Source organism: Fragaria vesca, linkage group LG7 (assembly GCF_000184155.1).
Source record: "Fragaria vesca subsp. vesca linkage group LG7, FraVesHawaii_1.0, whole genome shotgun sequence".
Lineage (NCBI taxonomy): Eukaryota > Viridiplantae > Streptophyta > Magnoliopsida > Rosales > Rosaceae > Fragaria > Fragaria vesca.
In genome coordinates, this window is record NC_020497.1 from 18,577,055 (window position 1) to 18,592,510 (window position 15,456).

The 15,456-nt window shown below is 38.0% G+C and overlaps 3 protein-coding genes across 3 annotated transcripts in view; 2 read left to right on the plus strand and 1 right to left on the minus strand.

Annotated features, from left to right (window-relative positions):
- Window positions 1-3,114, plus strand: part of LOC101315282 — a 4,174-nt gene extending 1,060 nt beyond the window's left edge. Inside the window, exons 4-11 of the mRNA XM_004307639.1 lie at window positions 492-555; window positions 787-843; window positions 1,072-1,178; window positions 1,270-1,308; window positions 1,719-1,807; window positions 1,923-2,001; window positions 2,531-2,578; window positions 2,720-3,114. Of these exons, the coding sequence (XP_004307687.1) occupies window positions 492-555; window positions 787-843; window positions 1,072-1,178; window positions 1,270-1,308; window positions 1,719-1,807; window positions 1,923-2,001; window positions 2,531-2,578; window positions 2,720-2,800 (564 nt within the window). The 3' untranslated portion in view covers window positions 2,801-3,114. The remainder of the gene's footprint in view (window positions 1-491; window positions 556-786; window positions 844-1,071; window positions 1,179-1,269; window positions 1,309-1,718; window positions 1,808-1,922; window positions 2,002-2,530; window positions 2,579-2,719) is intronic.
- Window positions 3,115-5,519: 2,405 nt separating this feature from the next.
- Window positions 5,520-8,543, plus strand: LOC101290810. The gene is made up of 6 exons (XM_004307640.1): window positions 5,520-5,877; window positions 5,979-6,198; window positions 6,958-7,135; window positions 7,230-7,429; window positions 7,554-7,712; window positions 7,921-8,543. The coding sequence occupies exons 1-6, from the start codon at window positions 5,676-5,678 to the stop codon at window positions 8,258-8,260; spliced, it is 1,299 nt and encodes a 432-aa protein (XP_004307688.1). The 5' UTR covers window positions 5,520-5,675; the 3' UTR covers window positions 8,261-8,543.
- Window positions 8,544-12,357: 3,814 nt separating this feature from the next.
- LOC101305807 (abscisic acid receptor PYL6-like) lies at window positions 12,358-13,011 on the minus strand. Its single transcript, XM_004308910.1, has one exon. It carries the CDS (start codon window positions 13,009-13,011, stop codon window positions 12,358-12,360), a length of 654 nt encoding a protein of 217 aa, XP_004308958.1.
- Window positions 13,012-15,456: the final 2,445 nt, after the last annotated feature.

Sequence of the window (15,456 nt, forward strand, 5' to 3'; positions counted from 1 at the left end):
GTAGTAGCGTCTCTCTCTCTCTCTCTCTCTCTCTCTCTCTCTCTCTCTCTATTTATCTCATATGCTAGCTAAAAGATCTAGATGACGGGTTATTTCTAAAATGAAAAATAGAAAACTACCATAACTAAGTGTGCAATTGATAAGAATTGATATAGATGTTATTCATGTTATTGATATAGCATCCAGGGCCTAGAGCATAGAAGATTCTTATTGACTATTACTTTGAAAGAATATGAAGAAAGATCAATTGCATTCATGTATTCTGCTTAACCAACATTCTTTTACTGAATCTACTGATAAATTGAGAATGTTTTCCTACGAATTGACCTGGATAATTATATTCACATAAAAACCTTTGATCAGGGTTGCATTTATGTAGGGTAGACTTTCATTCCATTTTCACTTAGAAGGAAAAACACAATAGTTTTACCTCCTTCACAAAAATTATCATACAACATCTGGTCATTTGATTATCTTATTGAGCATTGCAGGACTGTGGCGGTCCATCACACTGTGGCATGGGTTGTAGTGCTCTTGTAGCGAAAAACATAGGAGGTATATATTCTCTGAGGGTTCATATGATTAAATGTTGTATCCACTGTGTTCATAAAGGAATGTTAACCCCTTACTGACTCTCTAACTGTGCTGGCAGTGCTGCTCTCTTTTTAATCACTAACAAAGCCAGATCATGACGGGCCTTCCTCGTCTGGTTTGGAGTTGGACCACAATCATTCTATGTTACAATTCTGTATATTCCTCTAAAATAATTTCCTGATGTGACTGCAGGTTACGATGTTTGCACTACAGTTGGGCGTGCCGCGAGCATGGACATTAACATAATTGGTAAATAAATACTTTTTTCTTTTATTTTCTAAGCAGTCAGCATCTTCCTCAGATAGTCAGAGTTTTAATTGAATGATAGTCATTACATAGTCAGATTCTGAATTGAATAGCTATGACTGTAACTCAAACATGGATCGCAGAGGATATGTCTGGATATGCATGCTTTCTGTATTTCATGAATATTTCGGGAATATTAATCAATCATTTTCTTGTTGTCTCAATATTCAGATAAGAACAATCCTCACATTGGTGTCATTGTTAAGATGTCAAGTAATGGCCTAAAGGGAAATTGTTCACTCTCTGTGTCTGTAATGTGTGATCCTAATGGAGTTCAGGTAAGACTTTGTTCCCAATAATGTCTGTAGGTTGAAAATATTTCTTACACGCCTGGTTCATGGTCTAGTTTCTTATCTTTCTGTTCTGCAGGAACCATATTTGTTGGAGAAAACAGGGAAATGTGACTATGTGAGTGCCTCAATGCTTATTGTTAGTATTATAGAGGATTGTGTTTAAGAATCATACTAATCCAATTTGGTGATAAAATCAATATCGGATCCTGCATGTGTGTCACGACTTCAACTGTTGCTCAGAATATTTGGCCATAACTATTGCAAAGCAATCTGTTCTGTTAGTTGACCGTTTAAGGTTTCTGGTTATTAAAATTATTCGATGTACATGTTTGTTATGAGTTGTCGATGAGAGTAAGGAAATATTCTCCGTATTCTATGAACTTTAAACTACGTATCTCCAGTGGGTGGTGAAAGGCTGTGTATTGGTTTATAGTGATGGTGAATTTCAAAATGTTTCTGTGATGCATACTGACTGTATGCATGATTCATTTAGTTTTTAGTCTCATAATCTTCTCTATCTGACAGGCTACAATGCTAAAGCATCCTTCTGGCTGTGCCAAGATTGTACATGTTTATGGCAAAGGATGGGGCTGGTTTGTAACCTTCCTAATCATGTAAGAGTTACTTCTTTTCTGGCAAGTTGATGCCTTAAAATGATATGTTTTATGGTTATCTCTTAGGGATCTTTTTGGCCATCTTAGTTGACTTGTTTTATTGAATAAATTGCAGCATCTTGTGCCTTTTTGGAGTGTATCTGTTGGCTGGTGCAGGTTATCGATATTTCAGTCTTGGCTTTCATGGAATAGATGTATGTCTTCTATATGTCTGTAATTGTGCTACACTACCTTCATTTTTTGCTGTTAGTTGTCATGAGATGCAGTTCAGTTTTCTTAAAATCCATGCAAGGGAGAGCTGATTATGTCAATGAGTCAAGTAAAATGGTAATCACGGATTAGGTGTAGATAACATGATTGTGTATCAACCAGTGAAGCCATGACAGTAAATTTATGGAAAGAAAATCAAACCATATTATCCTTCGGGCCGGTGTATCCAATAGGTTTTGAGCCACACATGCCCAGCTTACAATCATAATTCGTTAAAGTATGTTAAGTTCAAACTGTAAATCTATTATCTGACTATTAGCAAATATGAGATGCAGCATATGCTGTTTAGCAAATTATGATTTCCTGTCTATTATCTATTCCTTCTGATTCCAAAACTGATTATGAAATGTTACATCACATTGCAGTAGAGCAAATGATACTAATTACTATTAGTTTGGGAAATCATTCATCATTTTGGTTGGTACTCTGATGTGTTGTTCCTCTTTATTTCAGATTTTACCAAACTTGGACTTTTGGACCGGTTTACCTCAGCAAGCACAGGTATTCTATTATGTACTGTTTTCTCTTGCTATTTGTTCTGTGCTTCATTACTTTCTCACAGATAAAAACTCCTATGCAGTTAGCGTGCCTTTTCTTTCTCAAGCTTTCAACAACTGACCACTTCTTTCCTTTTGACTCCAGAGTGTGTCTGCTTCTTTATTGCACAAATTTAGGGGATCTTCTCAAGTTCATCGAAGCTCCTATTCTCCTGTCAACTTCTGAGCGAGCATAAAGATTTTGTTCTAGGTTAATCTAGTGAAGTTCATTTTGTCTGTACTTTGCCATCAACAGTCAGCGAACATGAGAAAAATTTTATGCACACAACGGCGTACTCAAAGCTACCACTTAATCTCTACCACACCATAATATAGAAGGTGCTCTTGCCATCTCACTCGAGCGTTCCACTCTCTCTCTCTCTCTTTTTATTTTTTTTCAAAGGAGACCTCATCAATGGGGTGGAATAGGTGCTCATTTGGATGTATTGTTTGCACTCATAGTTTAATATCATAGATGAAACTGAGTAATGAAAACTTTAAGATTTTGAGGATCTTGCGTATCTGGTTACATGTTTTGCATTGTATGACTAGAACTTGAGTGTGGACTGAGCAGATTTATTCCTTCTCTTATATATTGTTGTTCGATAATCTGCTTATTACTGTTTTTGAATCTATGGTATCTGATTCAGATATTTAGAAAGATGAAGATACTGGACGGCTCTATGTTTATGGTGGAGATTCTTGATTTATGTTTTCACCAAATTTTGATTGGATTTTGGACTAATTTTCCAAACCATAATCTGGATACCTTTTTTTTTTTTTTTTTTTTGTAACCTGTTATGTGGCTGGGTATTGTCACAGCTGTGCTGTTAAGTTAGGGCGGTGATTTTGCGGGGGAGGATGTTTGACTGTATCCTAGTAGGAAATTATGCATATGCATGTATATGAATGCTTCAGGGAGATCTCTTAGATTGGTTGGAACATGTAGTTTGGTTGATAAAGATGTATACTGTGATGTTGGATCTCTTAACTAGCATTAAACCCGTTTGGATTATAAAAGCATAACTGGCTGGTTCTATATACAGATCATATTTATATTTTTTCTTCATTCTATTTTCCAAAATGATATAATAATGAACTGAAACTATTCAAGGCTTACCTGATCAGCAAGTCTTTTCTTACTGATTGGGATGCTGCTGGCGAACCACATTGTGGAGGTTCATTGAAACTTGAAAGCATCAGCAAGCACAGTACTGTTCTTCGCTAGATGTCAGAAAGGTATAAGATCAAGAATGATGATTCTTTGCCTGAACCGTTAAATGAATGGAGTAGCCTCATCCTGTCTGCCTCATGGTGATTCTTTAGATTTGCAATACTCTGCATTCTCTGACTCTTCAGGCTCAGGTATGTAATTCAACATTGTCAACTTCTTCAATGTTATGAAGCTTACTCTCTTCTTTTGTCCCATTATTTGCTGGGGGAGGAGTGGAGAACATGACTGTTTCTTTTTTGGCCAGTGGTAAAGAATATTATTGTCTAAAGCAATAATTTGAAGCTTTTCTGGCATGAAGATGGTCCAACTTTATAATTTTGTGTCAAGCCATGCATTTGTTTTCTCCCCTAGCAAAAACAATACGAGATTGTTTTTGCTGTGATCTTATATCTGTGGGTGAAATGTGAGTCTTAGTGTGGTTACTGTTTAATGTTCATTCTGGAGGTCATACTTTGGAGCCACTGAACATCCAAACATGCGAGACAATCACTACTCACACATCTGAGCTCTAGATTTGACAGTTTGCTTGTTAAAAACTTAGAATTCACGAATTCATTGTGGTTCGATCATTAATATCTGGGATTGCATTAGTAAGTTAATCATTCTACTGTTAACCTACTTTGAGCTCAGGATCTATCATGGTGTCACCCTATCCTAACGGCACTTGAATGAGAGTTCTTGGATGAGCAGAGGAATTTAGCTCATGTGGTTAATTTCCCTTCCCAATCTTCATGAGTTTTGCATATTGTTTTCATATGCATTTGTGTATATGTGTGTTGGAGAGAGTGAGAAAGAAGACATTATTAGAATATTTAGTTGGATAATAATTGATTAGGTTAGTGAGTTTGGTTGATGGGTCACTATTGTTTGTTCTGATTGTCAGCTTAGCACATCTGCATCCTTCTGTATTATTGTGCTTGGGTTATTAATTAACGGTCAATGCCAACTGCTATGAGGCTGAGATGTTACCCAATTTTGAACTACCTTTACCTAAACTTAACCCCCTTTCTGATTAAAAATCATACTTGATCTCTACTTCATCTTTCACTTATTTGAGTCTTTCCCTTTACTTTTTATGGGTGACATGATCAGAATGATTGGCAATTCTTCACTTACCTTAGAAACCAAGCAACACTTATAGCCCTTCCTCAGTCATCTATCATTGATTATCACTCAAGTTTCATGACCCATTTTCTTCTTTGTAACAATTTTGTTTCTTTTGGACCAAACATGGTAGTTGGGATAGATGATGTACAAACATAAAAAAGCCTGGATCGATGCAACTTGGTATTGTTTTTCTTTCATTCTTTTCCTCTATTATCTATTCTTACTACTCCAAGAGAACTTTTACCAACAATCTGCGTTCAGTCTTCTTCCCATTTTCGAAATGCATATAATCTTTAAACTTAATCATGAGAATTTGTAATAAGAGTTTGATGTATTTGGGAATATAATTCATTAGCGTTCCCGATTCCAATATTTTCAAGCAAAGATTCATTCTATCACCTTGTGATTCTATTTCCTTCAAATACAAATTACACAGATAACTTGAAATAGAAGGAAAAAACAATGAAAATTAAGAAACTTTCCTAAGATGGTAATGATCGTGATCGTCTTCCTCACAAAACCACCAAGAGTTTCACTGTCACCAACACTAGTTTAATCAACTTCTATTAAACACCCTCCAAAGTTTTCCATATATTATACTTCGGGTCTTCCCCAAACTTTTCTTCCATTCATTCCAACTTTCCAAATTCTCGCAAACACCATTGAAGCTGTTTGAGCTCCATAAACCCCAAACACATTGAACTCATTACACAAAATTTACATGCAAAAAATGAAGTCACCGCCGTTCTCTGCTTCTTCTTCTTCTTCCCTCTCCGTCTTGCGTAAAGCTCGCCTCTCTCCCTACCTCTTCACCCTCCTCGCCTTCATTCTCTTCGTCGCCGTCCTCTACGGCGAGGACCTCATGTGCATTTTCAGCCAGCAGCTCGAACCCGCCGCCGCCAACCAATTCGTCGTCAAGCCCGGTGAGTCATCTGAAAAAACAAGAAGATTCCGACCAAGAAACAGCAGTTTCAGATTTTCAGTTGGTTTAACTGACTTGGGTTGTTTTGTTTTTTGGGCCTAGGGAAGATCAAGATGAAGAAGCTGCCGTTCTCCATTGGGAAGAGTGATCCGGAGTGCGACATCTTCACCGGAAGATGGGTTTGGGACGAGTCGAACCGGCCGCTTTACGAGGAATCGGAGTGTCCTTACATCCAGCCACAGTTGACTTGCCAAAAACACGGCCGGCCGGATAAGGACTACCAGAAATGGCGGTGGCAGCCGGACGGCTGTGATCTTCCCAGGTTAGTAAACACGTTTTCTAGATCTCAAACTAGACCAAACGCATTAATTCCTCGTTTTGGGAAAGTTGGGGTCTTTTTTGGGTTAAAGACTTGGACTTCGAGTTGTTTCTTCTCACCGACAAAACCAAAGATTAGAGATTTGTTGGGCTCCGGTGTTAGTGTCGTCCGGCTGGCCCGCCGGCCGGCAAGTCGTGGGTAGAGGGACACCTGCCCTTTTGTATGAGCTGCATTTATGTATGCTCTGGAGTAGAGGAACCATGTGTACCTTTGTTACATCTGTCTTATTTGGGGGACAAATTATGGAAGGGTGTCCCTTCAAATATTTGTTTTTATGTTTTGTGCCCATAATTTTTTTGGAGTTTCTAATTGTTCATACTACATGAGTACATATGCATTTTGGCATTAGTGAGTTTGATATAACATATAGGGTCCTTATTATACAGGATGTACATAGTTTAATGTACAGAAATACATGTAAAATACGTACAGTTATAATTCGGACATTTTGACCTGAAACTATGTGTGATTTTTCTTGTTTGTAATTACACTCATATAGTGCGTGTATTGTGAAACGTAATGCATGTAATATGTCCCGATTACAAGTTTCATTTTTTTTTCCAAGGTTTACGAATGACAAATGGGAGTATTTTGGAAAATATATGTATCTGGTTGTACAATACAAGTGTTATGTGCAAATTTACCATTTGTTAAGTTCGAATAACTGTATCATATGTATAATGCTTCTACCAAATTTTACAGCTTCAATGCTACGTTAATGTTGGAGACTCTACGAGGGAAGCGGATGATGTTTGTGGGAGATTCTCTGAACAGGGGTCAGTATGTTTCCATGATCTGTCTTCTCCACTCCCTTATACCAGAGGGTGCCAAATCCATGGAAACCTTCGACTCAGATTCACGAACTGTTTTCACAGCCAAGGTGACATTTCACTGGAATTTTGTTTTCTTCTTACAAACTACTGGTTAAATGTACATTCACATCTTACTTGATTAAATTTTCATCACAACTTTAGGATTACAATGCCACACTTGAGTTCTATTGGGCGCCATTTCTTCTTGAGTCAAACTCGGATAATGCTGTCAACCATAGGATATCGGATAGGCTTGTCAGGAAAGGGTCCATGAATTACCATGGCAAACACTGGAAGGGGGTTGATGTATTGGTGTTCAATACCTATCTGTGGTGGATGACCGGCTTGAAATTTAAGATCTTGTATGCCTTTTACACCTTCCTGTCCAATTATAGAAATATAGAAATAATATTAATAATGAAGCTTGTAAAAGTATCTCATCCTACATCCATGATCAACAAATGTCTAATAGCTTGAGTTCTTCAGGCAAGGGTCTTTTGAAGATGAGGTGAAAGATATTGTGGAGGTGCCAACCGCAGAGGCTTATCGTATGGCAATGAAAAGTATGCTAAGATGGGTGCGGAGGAACATGGACCGCAACAAGACAAGGGTCTTTTTCACCGGCATGTCACCTTCCCATGGAAAGTGAGTCAGATTACAATGAATTTTAACCTCTGTACACACACACACACACACACACACTCACTCTTGCATCTGCGTACACATAGTTTGCCAGTTTTTGGTGAATCACCTAGTAAATTCAATGTAAAGTAAAATTTCTAAGACTTGAAAAGTTGTAGTCGAAGTTCGTACAAATTTGGGTGGAGGACTAATATTTGAAGTGCTTTGGCAGGAGTATTGACTGGGGAGGTGAACCAAATGGCAACTGTTACAACCAAACTAGTTTGATCGAAGATCGGAACTATTGGGGTTCAGACTCCCGGAAAAATATAATGGAGGTAATAGGAGAAGAATTTAGGAAGTCCAAGGTGCCCATTTCATTCCTCAACATCACCCAGCTCTCGAGTTATCGCAAAGATGCACACACGTCAATCTACAAAAAGCAGTGGAGTCCATTGACTCCAGAGCAGTTAGCAAACCCTGTTAGCTATGCAGATTGTGTTCATTGGTGTTTGCCTGGTCTGCAGGATACTTGGAATGAGCTTCTCTTTGCCAAAATGTTCTATCCTTGATCCTTGATACTTGTAAAAGAAAAGAAGGGAGAAACAAGAAAAAAGATACATTACAATTGAATGGTTAAACCCAACCGTAATATATGTCATTGGAAGACAGAGAGAAGCTGTGTAGATTTGGTAGTGTGATTATGAGAAAAACAGGTGGGGAATGGCCATAGGAGAAAATTGATTGACATATTTTGAAGATCGTATATGAATGCAATCTTTTGCTAGATGTAGGCCTTTGAAGTTCTTTTGTGATTATTGTGAAGATGACCTCTGAACTTTGCACATCATCATCAATCAGACATGCAGTGCCCTCATAAGAATTTTCTTTTCTGTTTCAACCTACCAAGATGGTAGTTTATTTAGTAATTTGCACAAATAGAAAAACTTTGGTTTGGTTCTATTTGATTATATAACATTGTAAAATTGGACATAAACACAAATACACAATTCTGTTATATTAATTCTCATTCTATGAAAGGTATCGAGTCGGTTGTCTTAAGACAAACTCAATCACATACACAAAGACAACCTCTTCCCAGTCGATGTATTTCATGCAAAAAATGAAGCCACACCCCTATGTTCTCTCCTATTTCTTCTTCTCCTTCCCTCTTCACCTTTCTCAGTCTCATTCTCTTCTTATTCTCGGCCATCCTTTAGTCAGGACCTTATGTACATACAACTTCACCTCACAGCTCCAACTCGGCGCCGGCAGCTTCGACCTAGCTATTACTCAAACCAAACAATTCAACCTAATCAAATTTGGTTTTTCATGAGTGACCTACAAACGAGATATGTTTTTACGGAAAAACTGAGTTGGCTTGTTCTGTGTTTTGGAGTTAGGTAGGATCAAGGGGGAGAAGCCTTCACTGGCCAAGATAAGACAAATGGATCCGGAGGAAGAAGGGTGTGACATGTTCAAAGGGAAATTGGTTAATTTGGGACGAGTTGTCTGTGCCGTATTACCATGAATCGGAGTGTCGGTACATTCCGTGGCTTCCGCCACAGTTGAACTTGCCAAGAACATGGACGGCCGGACAAGGATTACCAGAAACGGAGATGGCAGGCTTAATGTTGTGATCTTCCCAGGTCAGTTACCGTATATGCATGCTGCCCTATTCTCTGTTTTCAATGCATGCAACTGTTTAATTTCGTTTGGGACCACAAAGGAATTTGGCCCGAGAAGTTAATTAAACCCAACCCAAACAAGAAACCGGACCTTGGCATTGAGTTCCCAAAGGGTACATATATTGGCAGTTTAATGAGTTATCATTTCTCTAAGTTTCTTCCTAATGTTTATAGGATCACAATGCCACGATTGAGTTCTAGTGGGCACCATAGCTTGAATCAAACTCAGATAATGCCGGAGGTGAAGTGGTGAACCAGGAGGCAACTGTTACAATGAAACAAGTTTGATTGAAGATCAGGACTATTGGGGTTCAGGGTCTCCTAAATATGTAATGGAGCTAATTGGAGAGATGCGTTCAGCAAATCAAAGGTGCCTGTCGAGCTATCGCAAAGACGCGCACACGTCAATAGCCTGGGATCTTCAAGGTACTTGGAAGTTGGAATGATCGAGCTTCTATGTGCAAGAATTTTCTTATTCTTCTACTCAAAAATGGTGTGTACGTACGTAGCTACTGCTGGGAAATTCTTTAGTTTTCTAAAGTTGGATTAATTTATATATAAATTAATATGAAAATTAGATGTATGATATATAATCGCCTGCAATTCGCAAAGATGCATGTACACTACTATCCATATTATAATCAAATTTCATTTAAAACTAAATCTTTACTAGCTAGGGTTCCTTCACCTTGCTGATCATGATCTCTGTCCACTTGCAATAGTAGTTGCACGTACATCAGAAAAGATACTGATTTCTGATTTTTCTACGAGTTTAGGTATCTCTAAAAACAACTAAAATCTTTGTTGAATTTCAATATTTGCGATTTTAAACGATATTAACCAACCGATATATTTAAAAACACGAACATTTAGAAATTTGATTAAGAAGTACTCATTCTTTTCTCGACTAGATCTTTTGTTATATGGTTGATCTATTTTTTGGCCTTTAAATGTTGAACTATATTGAGAATATGAGACCTAATTAGAAAATAATTTAATTTCGTAAAGTTATACGTATTGGATCGAATTAACTTATAAAGAACAAACAAATTATTAAGCTATATATGGTTAATTGTTGCATCCATAAATCTCAAGCATAAATTCGTAAGCTCCTGGTCATCTTGAAAACTCAGTCGATCTTGTTTACTAATTCATTTTTGAAAACGGCAGCTAGTGATCACGTACAACTAATGGGAAAAATTGGGATCCTCTGGACCTTGCAATTAGACGGTGGCTTCCTTGCAATTAGACGGTGGCTTCAAGAAAATTTCAGCAATGAATTAATCCAAGTTTTTGGTTTGGTCTAGTCAAATCAAACTCGTTGGTCGACACAGACTAATACGGAGGGCTTTGATTTCATTTCTTCCAAAACAAGAGTGGCATCAAAGACATTATAATTTTGCATCCATTTGCCAACTTGCTTAATCAAGTTGCAGAGAAAGAAAAAACCATCTTGGTAGCTTGTTACTCATCACAACAACATATAGTACACGAGGAAGAAGATAGAATATAAAAGGAGGTAGCTAGCTCAAGTTTTCTGCAACTTGTTCATTATAAAAGTCAAGTTGCAATCTTTGCCGATAGCTTAATTAGCTGGGTTTAGCCAATTTGATTCGATCAATCGCCAAAATCAAATTACTGTTTGTAGGACTAATAATGCAATATATATCCAAATTCTGCGTGCATGCACTTCCATGGAAAAATTCCAATATAGCAAGCTAGGTACATCTTAATTATTATTTTTCTTTCTTATAAAAAAAAAAAATTTATTTTTCTAATAACAAGCTGTGCCGGACTGCCTGCATTCGTATATATAAATAAAACAGAAAAATCAAGTACAAAATACACCAAATAGAACCCTAATTATATATAACAATAATGGAGCCACGTAACAGTTGTTCTTTAAATGATATCACATGATACAATTGAAAATAGTTCATGTACAAGTACATATAACATATGTACATTTCACATCGATCATAACTATTAGTACTCTCTTCCTTTCAAATATTTTTTGTATATATTTGTGTTAAAATATCCGTTAAGTTTCTTTAAAATCTTACATATATAGATGTTAAAAGTTCAGAAATATGCACTGTAATTATGCGATAAACGTAAAATTGTGCCTCTCAACCTTATACATTCTCTTACGAACAATGGTAAACTGGTAAGTGAGCTAAAGTCCCATAAACCACTATTTTCCTTTTCTTAATTTTTGGCCTTTGCCTTTAGAAATCTTACTTGAATATCAATGCATATGTATGTCCAGATTCAAGCAAGATGATCATTGCCCTCTTCTGTCTTTGACACTGCACAATATCGGTGTTCGTGCGAATCTTCACACTTTACAGCCGTTTCTCATTGGCATTTACGTACGATTATATTCAAAAGTATATCATTTAGCTACAAATTTTCTTAATTAGGGTGCTCGATCAAATAACTAGTACTTAAATTAGTACATGCAACCCCAATGCGTACCATTTACTAGTAACTGCAGCTAGTCTGCTACTGATGAATCTCAACACACAGAAAATACATATACGCAAGCACACCAATTCAGGCAGATTGATATAGGCACAGATATATATCTCACAAAGCTAAAGAGAACCTCATGCAAACTAGGGTTGCAGTTACGTATTTGAGAGGAAACACAATGGATCGGAGCACAGTGAGAAAAATCGATCTAATAGCATCTTAGTCGTAGTTACTTACTTACATACTTACAAGCACACACCCTCGTTCAAGAAAGGAAGAAGATCCAAGATCGGAAACAATAAACAAGAAAATTGAAGAGGGGATACGATATGAGATTATATTATACCATGAACAGGTACTATGGTCAAGAAAAACAGGAAAAACATGCAGAGCCCCTATACACATACACCATTCGACAACATCTGACCATTTCCAACCCTACAACGAATCTACAATTGGAAACCAAAAAAAAAAAGAATGAATCCTAGTGATCGATCTCATATGAATTATTCTGGAGCTTTGCTCATACTCTCGGCGATCTGAGCCAACGACTGCAAGTTACAACGTACGATGGTGTCCGCAAACACGCAGGTCTCCTCTTTCGTGTTCCCCGCCGGCACGTCGACGACGTACGACTCCACGACTACGGTTCCGGTGCCGTTCGAAGAAGCGTGTAGTGTCGTGACGGAGCGGTAGTTCCTCAGGCGGTGGTCCCCGCCGACGACGCTGAAGCTGAGCACGTGACGCTCGTCGTCCAGAATCTCGAGTCTCTCGGTGCTGGAGGCCGCGGGGAGGCCCGACACCACGAGCACCTCCCGGAGCGTGCCGACCTTGGCGGGGTCTCCGCCGATGACGTGGCAGCTCTTGAGGAAGTGCTTGTAGGCTTGTGGGTTGTCGAAGCGGCGCACGACGGACCACACGGAAGGGACGGGGGCGTCAATGTTCTGCACCACCACGGAGCAGCACTGGTTCGGCAAGGCCATGGCCGAGTACGCGTGGTGGACGGCCACGGAGTCCGGTATGTTGACGGCGCGTGGGGAAAGAGGAAGGACCTGCAGGCGGGTGACGGCTTGGGACTGTTTGTGGCTGATGGCCGCGGCCGCCGCGGTTGTTATTGGGTTAGGGGAGTTGATTCTCTGGAGCTGAACTGAGGAAGGCATTTGCGCCGATCCGACTCGCTCTATGAAGCTGGGGTGTTTATGGACAAAGCTTGGTTTTAGGGTTAACGGGGGAGAGAGATATATATGATCATGGAATGGTGGTGGTGGGAGAGAAAGAGAAAGAGAGGAAGAGAAGGAGGGTGGATTTATGTGGGTTTAATAATGGTGTTGTAGCTTTGAGTTGGTTCGTTCCGCTCCACTTGGATTAGTTTTGATGGCTTTGTTTCCTCGGACAGAGAAAGATGATCACAGAGCTTACGCCGGACGAGCAAGTGGATCCTCAACTTGCTGCTATCCTCCCCTCCTCCTTTGGACTTTGTGTATGTTTAGCTTGATTATCTCTTTTTTTCTCCAACTATGCCAATTCTCATTCGTTATTTAAAATTTTAAATGTAAAATTTTTCACGTAGTGAAAATGCAAGAATGATGGTTGGTGAAAATGGTAAACAAGTGGGGGAGCGGATTTCACACACAAATGTAAATTTGCACTATTAATGTGTAAGTCACGCCGATTAAAACTGTAAAGGTAGAAAATGAAAATTCTTATTAATTAATTCCTCGTATTTTCATTTTTAATCCGATTAGATTAACCATTTATAATAAGAGAACATTTTCTTTGTGTCCTCACTTTCTGTGTTTGAAACACATAGCTAGACTAGATTTTTGGGTCACGTAAATGATTGGTTTGGATTAAATAAAAGGCTAGATTATTACGTATATATTGGTTGCTCGATTCGATCACCTTCACGTTTGACGTGTATAAGAATTTTCGGTACAGAGTTCTTTGACCAATGTAATAGAGCTTTAATTTCCTCGACATGCGCTATTAGCAACAAAACTAATTCACCTTTAATTGGTTAAGTTTATGTAGGAAAAGGATAGTGCTTGAAGTAATGGAGCACTAATTTCCTCGACATGCACTATGACTAAAAGATACTACGTGATGAAACTAATAACTTACCTTTAATTTGTGCAAAATTATGGTACAATGTCTATCATGGTCAACATATCAATGTAAACAAAACCCTTAGCTTTCTTCCTAAAAACCCTAGCTTTAGGCGAAAGAATATCGTATAAGAAAGTTACACTCTAGTACGTAGTAATTGCATACTCTCCTATTCTTTAATTTCATTGTTTAAAAGATAAGCAGAAGTCGAAAAAATCCAAATTAAACGAAGATCAATGAGAAGTTTGGACATTCTTCCTTTACTGTTTCATTCGACCTTCTCCAAAATCCATTCTATTACACTAATTAATCTCTGAGCTTAGTTAGAAAACAGTTGAGCTGTCTCAAACATTTTTCTGCAAAACTTATATATATGCAAATAGCTAGATCTTTATCAAGTTATCATGACAATATTTTGGTGCCTTTTGACTTATCAGCGCCATTGTGGTTGTCCATATGATATTTATATGTACAGTTCGTCATCTTGTTTAAACTTGTATAGCTTAGTTTCAACTTTTAGGAGTTTCCACCAAACAAAACAGATTCGGCATGCTTGGCTTGAATTCCGACTATCCACTACTCGACATTCGTATATATTGACTGCCAGAAAATCTCATCGATCAATTAATCAAATTATCCACCATGCATAACAATATCCACTTGCTATTAATAACAACATTTTCCCCAATTGGATTCAATTATCCACTAACAACTTTTAATGCATAATAGTTAATTTGCTGCTTAATGTGTATATATGGATTTGATGACTTAAAGATTGTCGAGAGTCATGTCAGAACGCTTCCTTGGCAACTAAAAATAAATTGAGATTTAACTCCCGTTAATATCGACGAGATTCAAACCTGAATATGCGGGTTTCACATCAAAGTTCTTACCAACTCGACCATCTGTGATGATCGGCTAGATTAGTAACATATGTACTCTTCTTCGTTCTTTAAGCCTTCAACTGGGTTCTATTTTATTACCCAGAACAACTTTCCGCTTTCTCTATTCTTCCCAGTACGTGGTTGAATTTACTTTACTATCTTTCCGCGTGATTCCCTCAACTTTCCTTTCCTTTTCGTCCTTGTTCAGTTTTTCTAATTCCACCAGCCTTCACCAACTTGATCGTTTTCAAAGTTGGAACCCACTCCTTTCAGTCTTTCACATGCATTTGGATTTGGTACTCTCCCAACTACACCCTTTGCTTGATGCCTTTAGTTTTGCAGTAGGTAAATTCTTTTCAAGTTTGAACAGTACTAGGGTAGGGTGGCGTTGATCAAACTCAAGTTGGTATTTCACTATTTCATATGTTTTCACAAAGCGAGACATAAAAAACCATATATTATACACCCTCTTTTAATTTGATCTCGGTTAGGTTTAAAATGCAAGTAGAATAGACGTTTACAGAACAGAGTTCAACGAGATAAAAATTTCAGTTGAAAATTATAACAGAGCCGTCGATGATGTAACAGATGTTAAAAAGGATTGTTAGTAATAAT

Bases quoted from the DNA above. Each gene is read 5' to 3' on its own strand.
- LOC101290810 (XM_004307640.1), top strand. From the start codon at position 5,676: ATGCAAAAAATGAAGTCACCGCCGTTCTCTGCTTCTTCTTCTTCTTCC. The intron at 6,199-6,957 runs GTTAGTAAACAC...CAAATTTTACAG, and splicing joins GACGGCTGTGATCTTCCCAG to CTTCAATGCTACGTTAATGT. The intron at 7,430-7,553 runs GTATGCCTTTTA...TGAGTTCTTCAG, and splicing joins GGCTTGAAATTTAAGATCTT to GCAAGGGTCTTTTGAAGATG.
- LOC101305807 (XM_004308910.1), bottom strand. From the start codon at position 13,011: ATGCCTTCCTCAGTTCAGCTCCAGAGAATCAACTCCCCTAACCCAATA.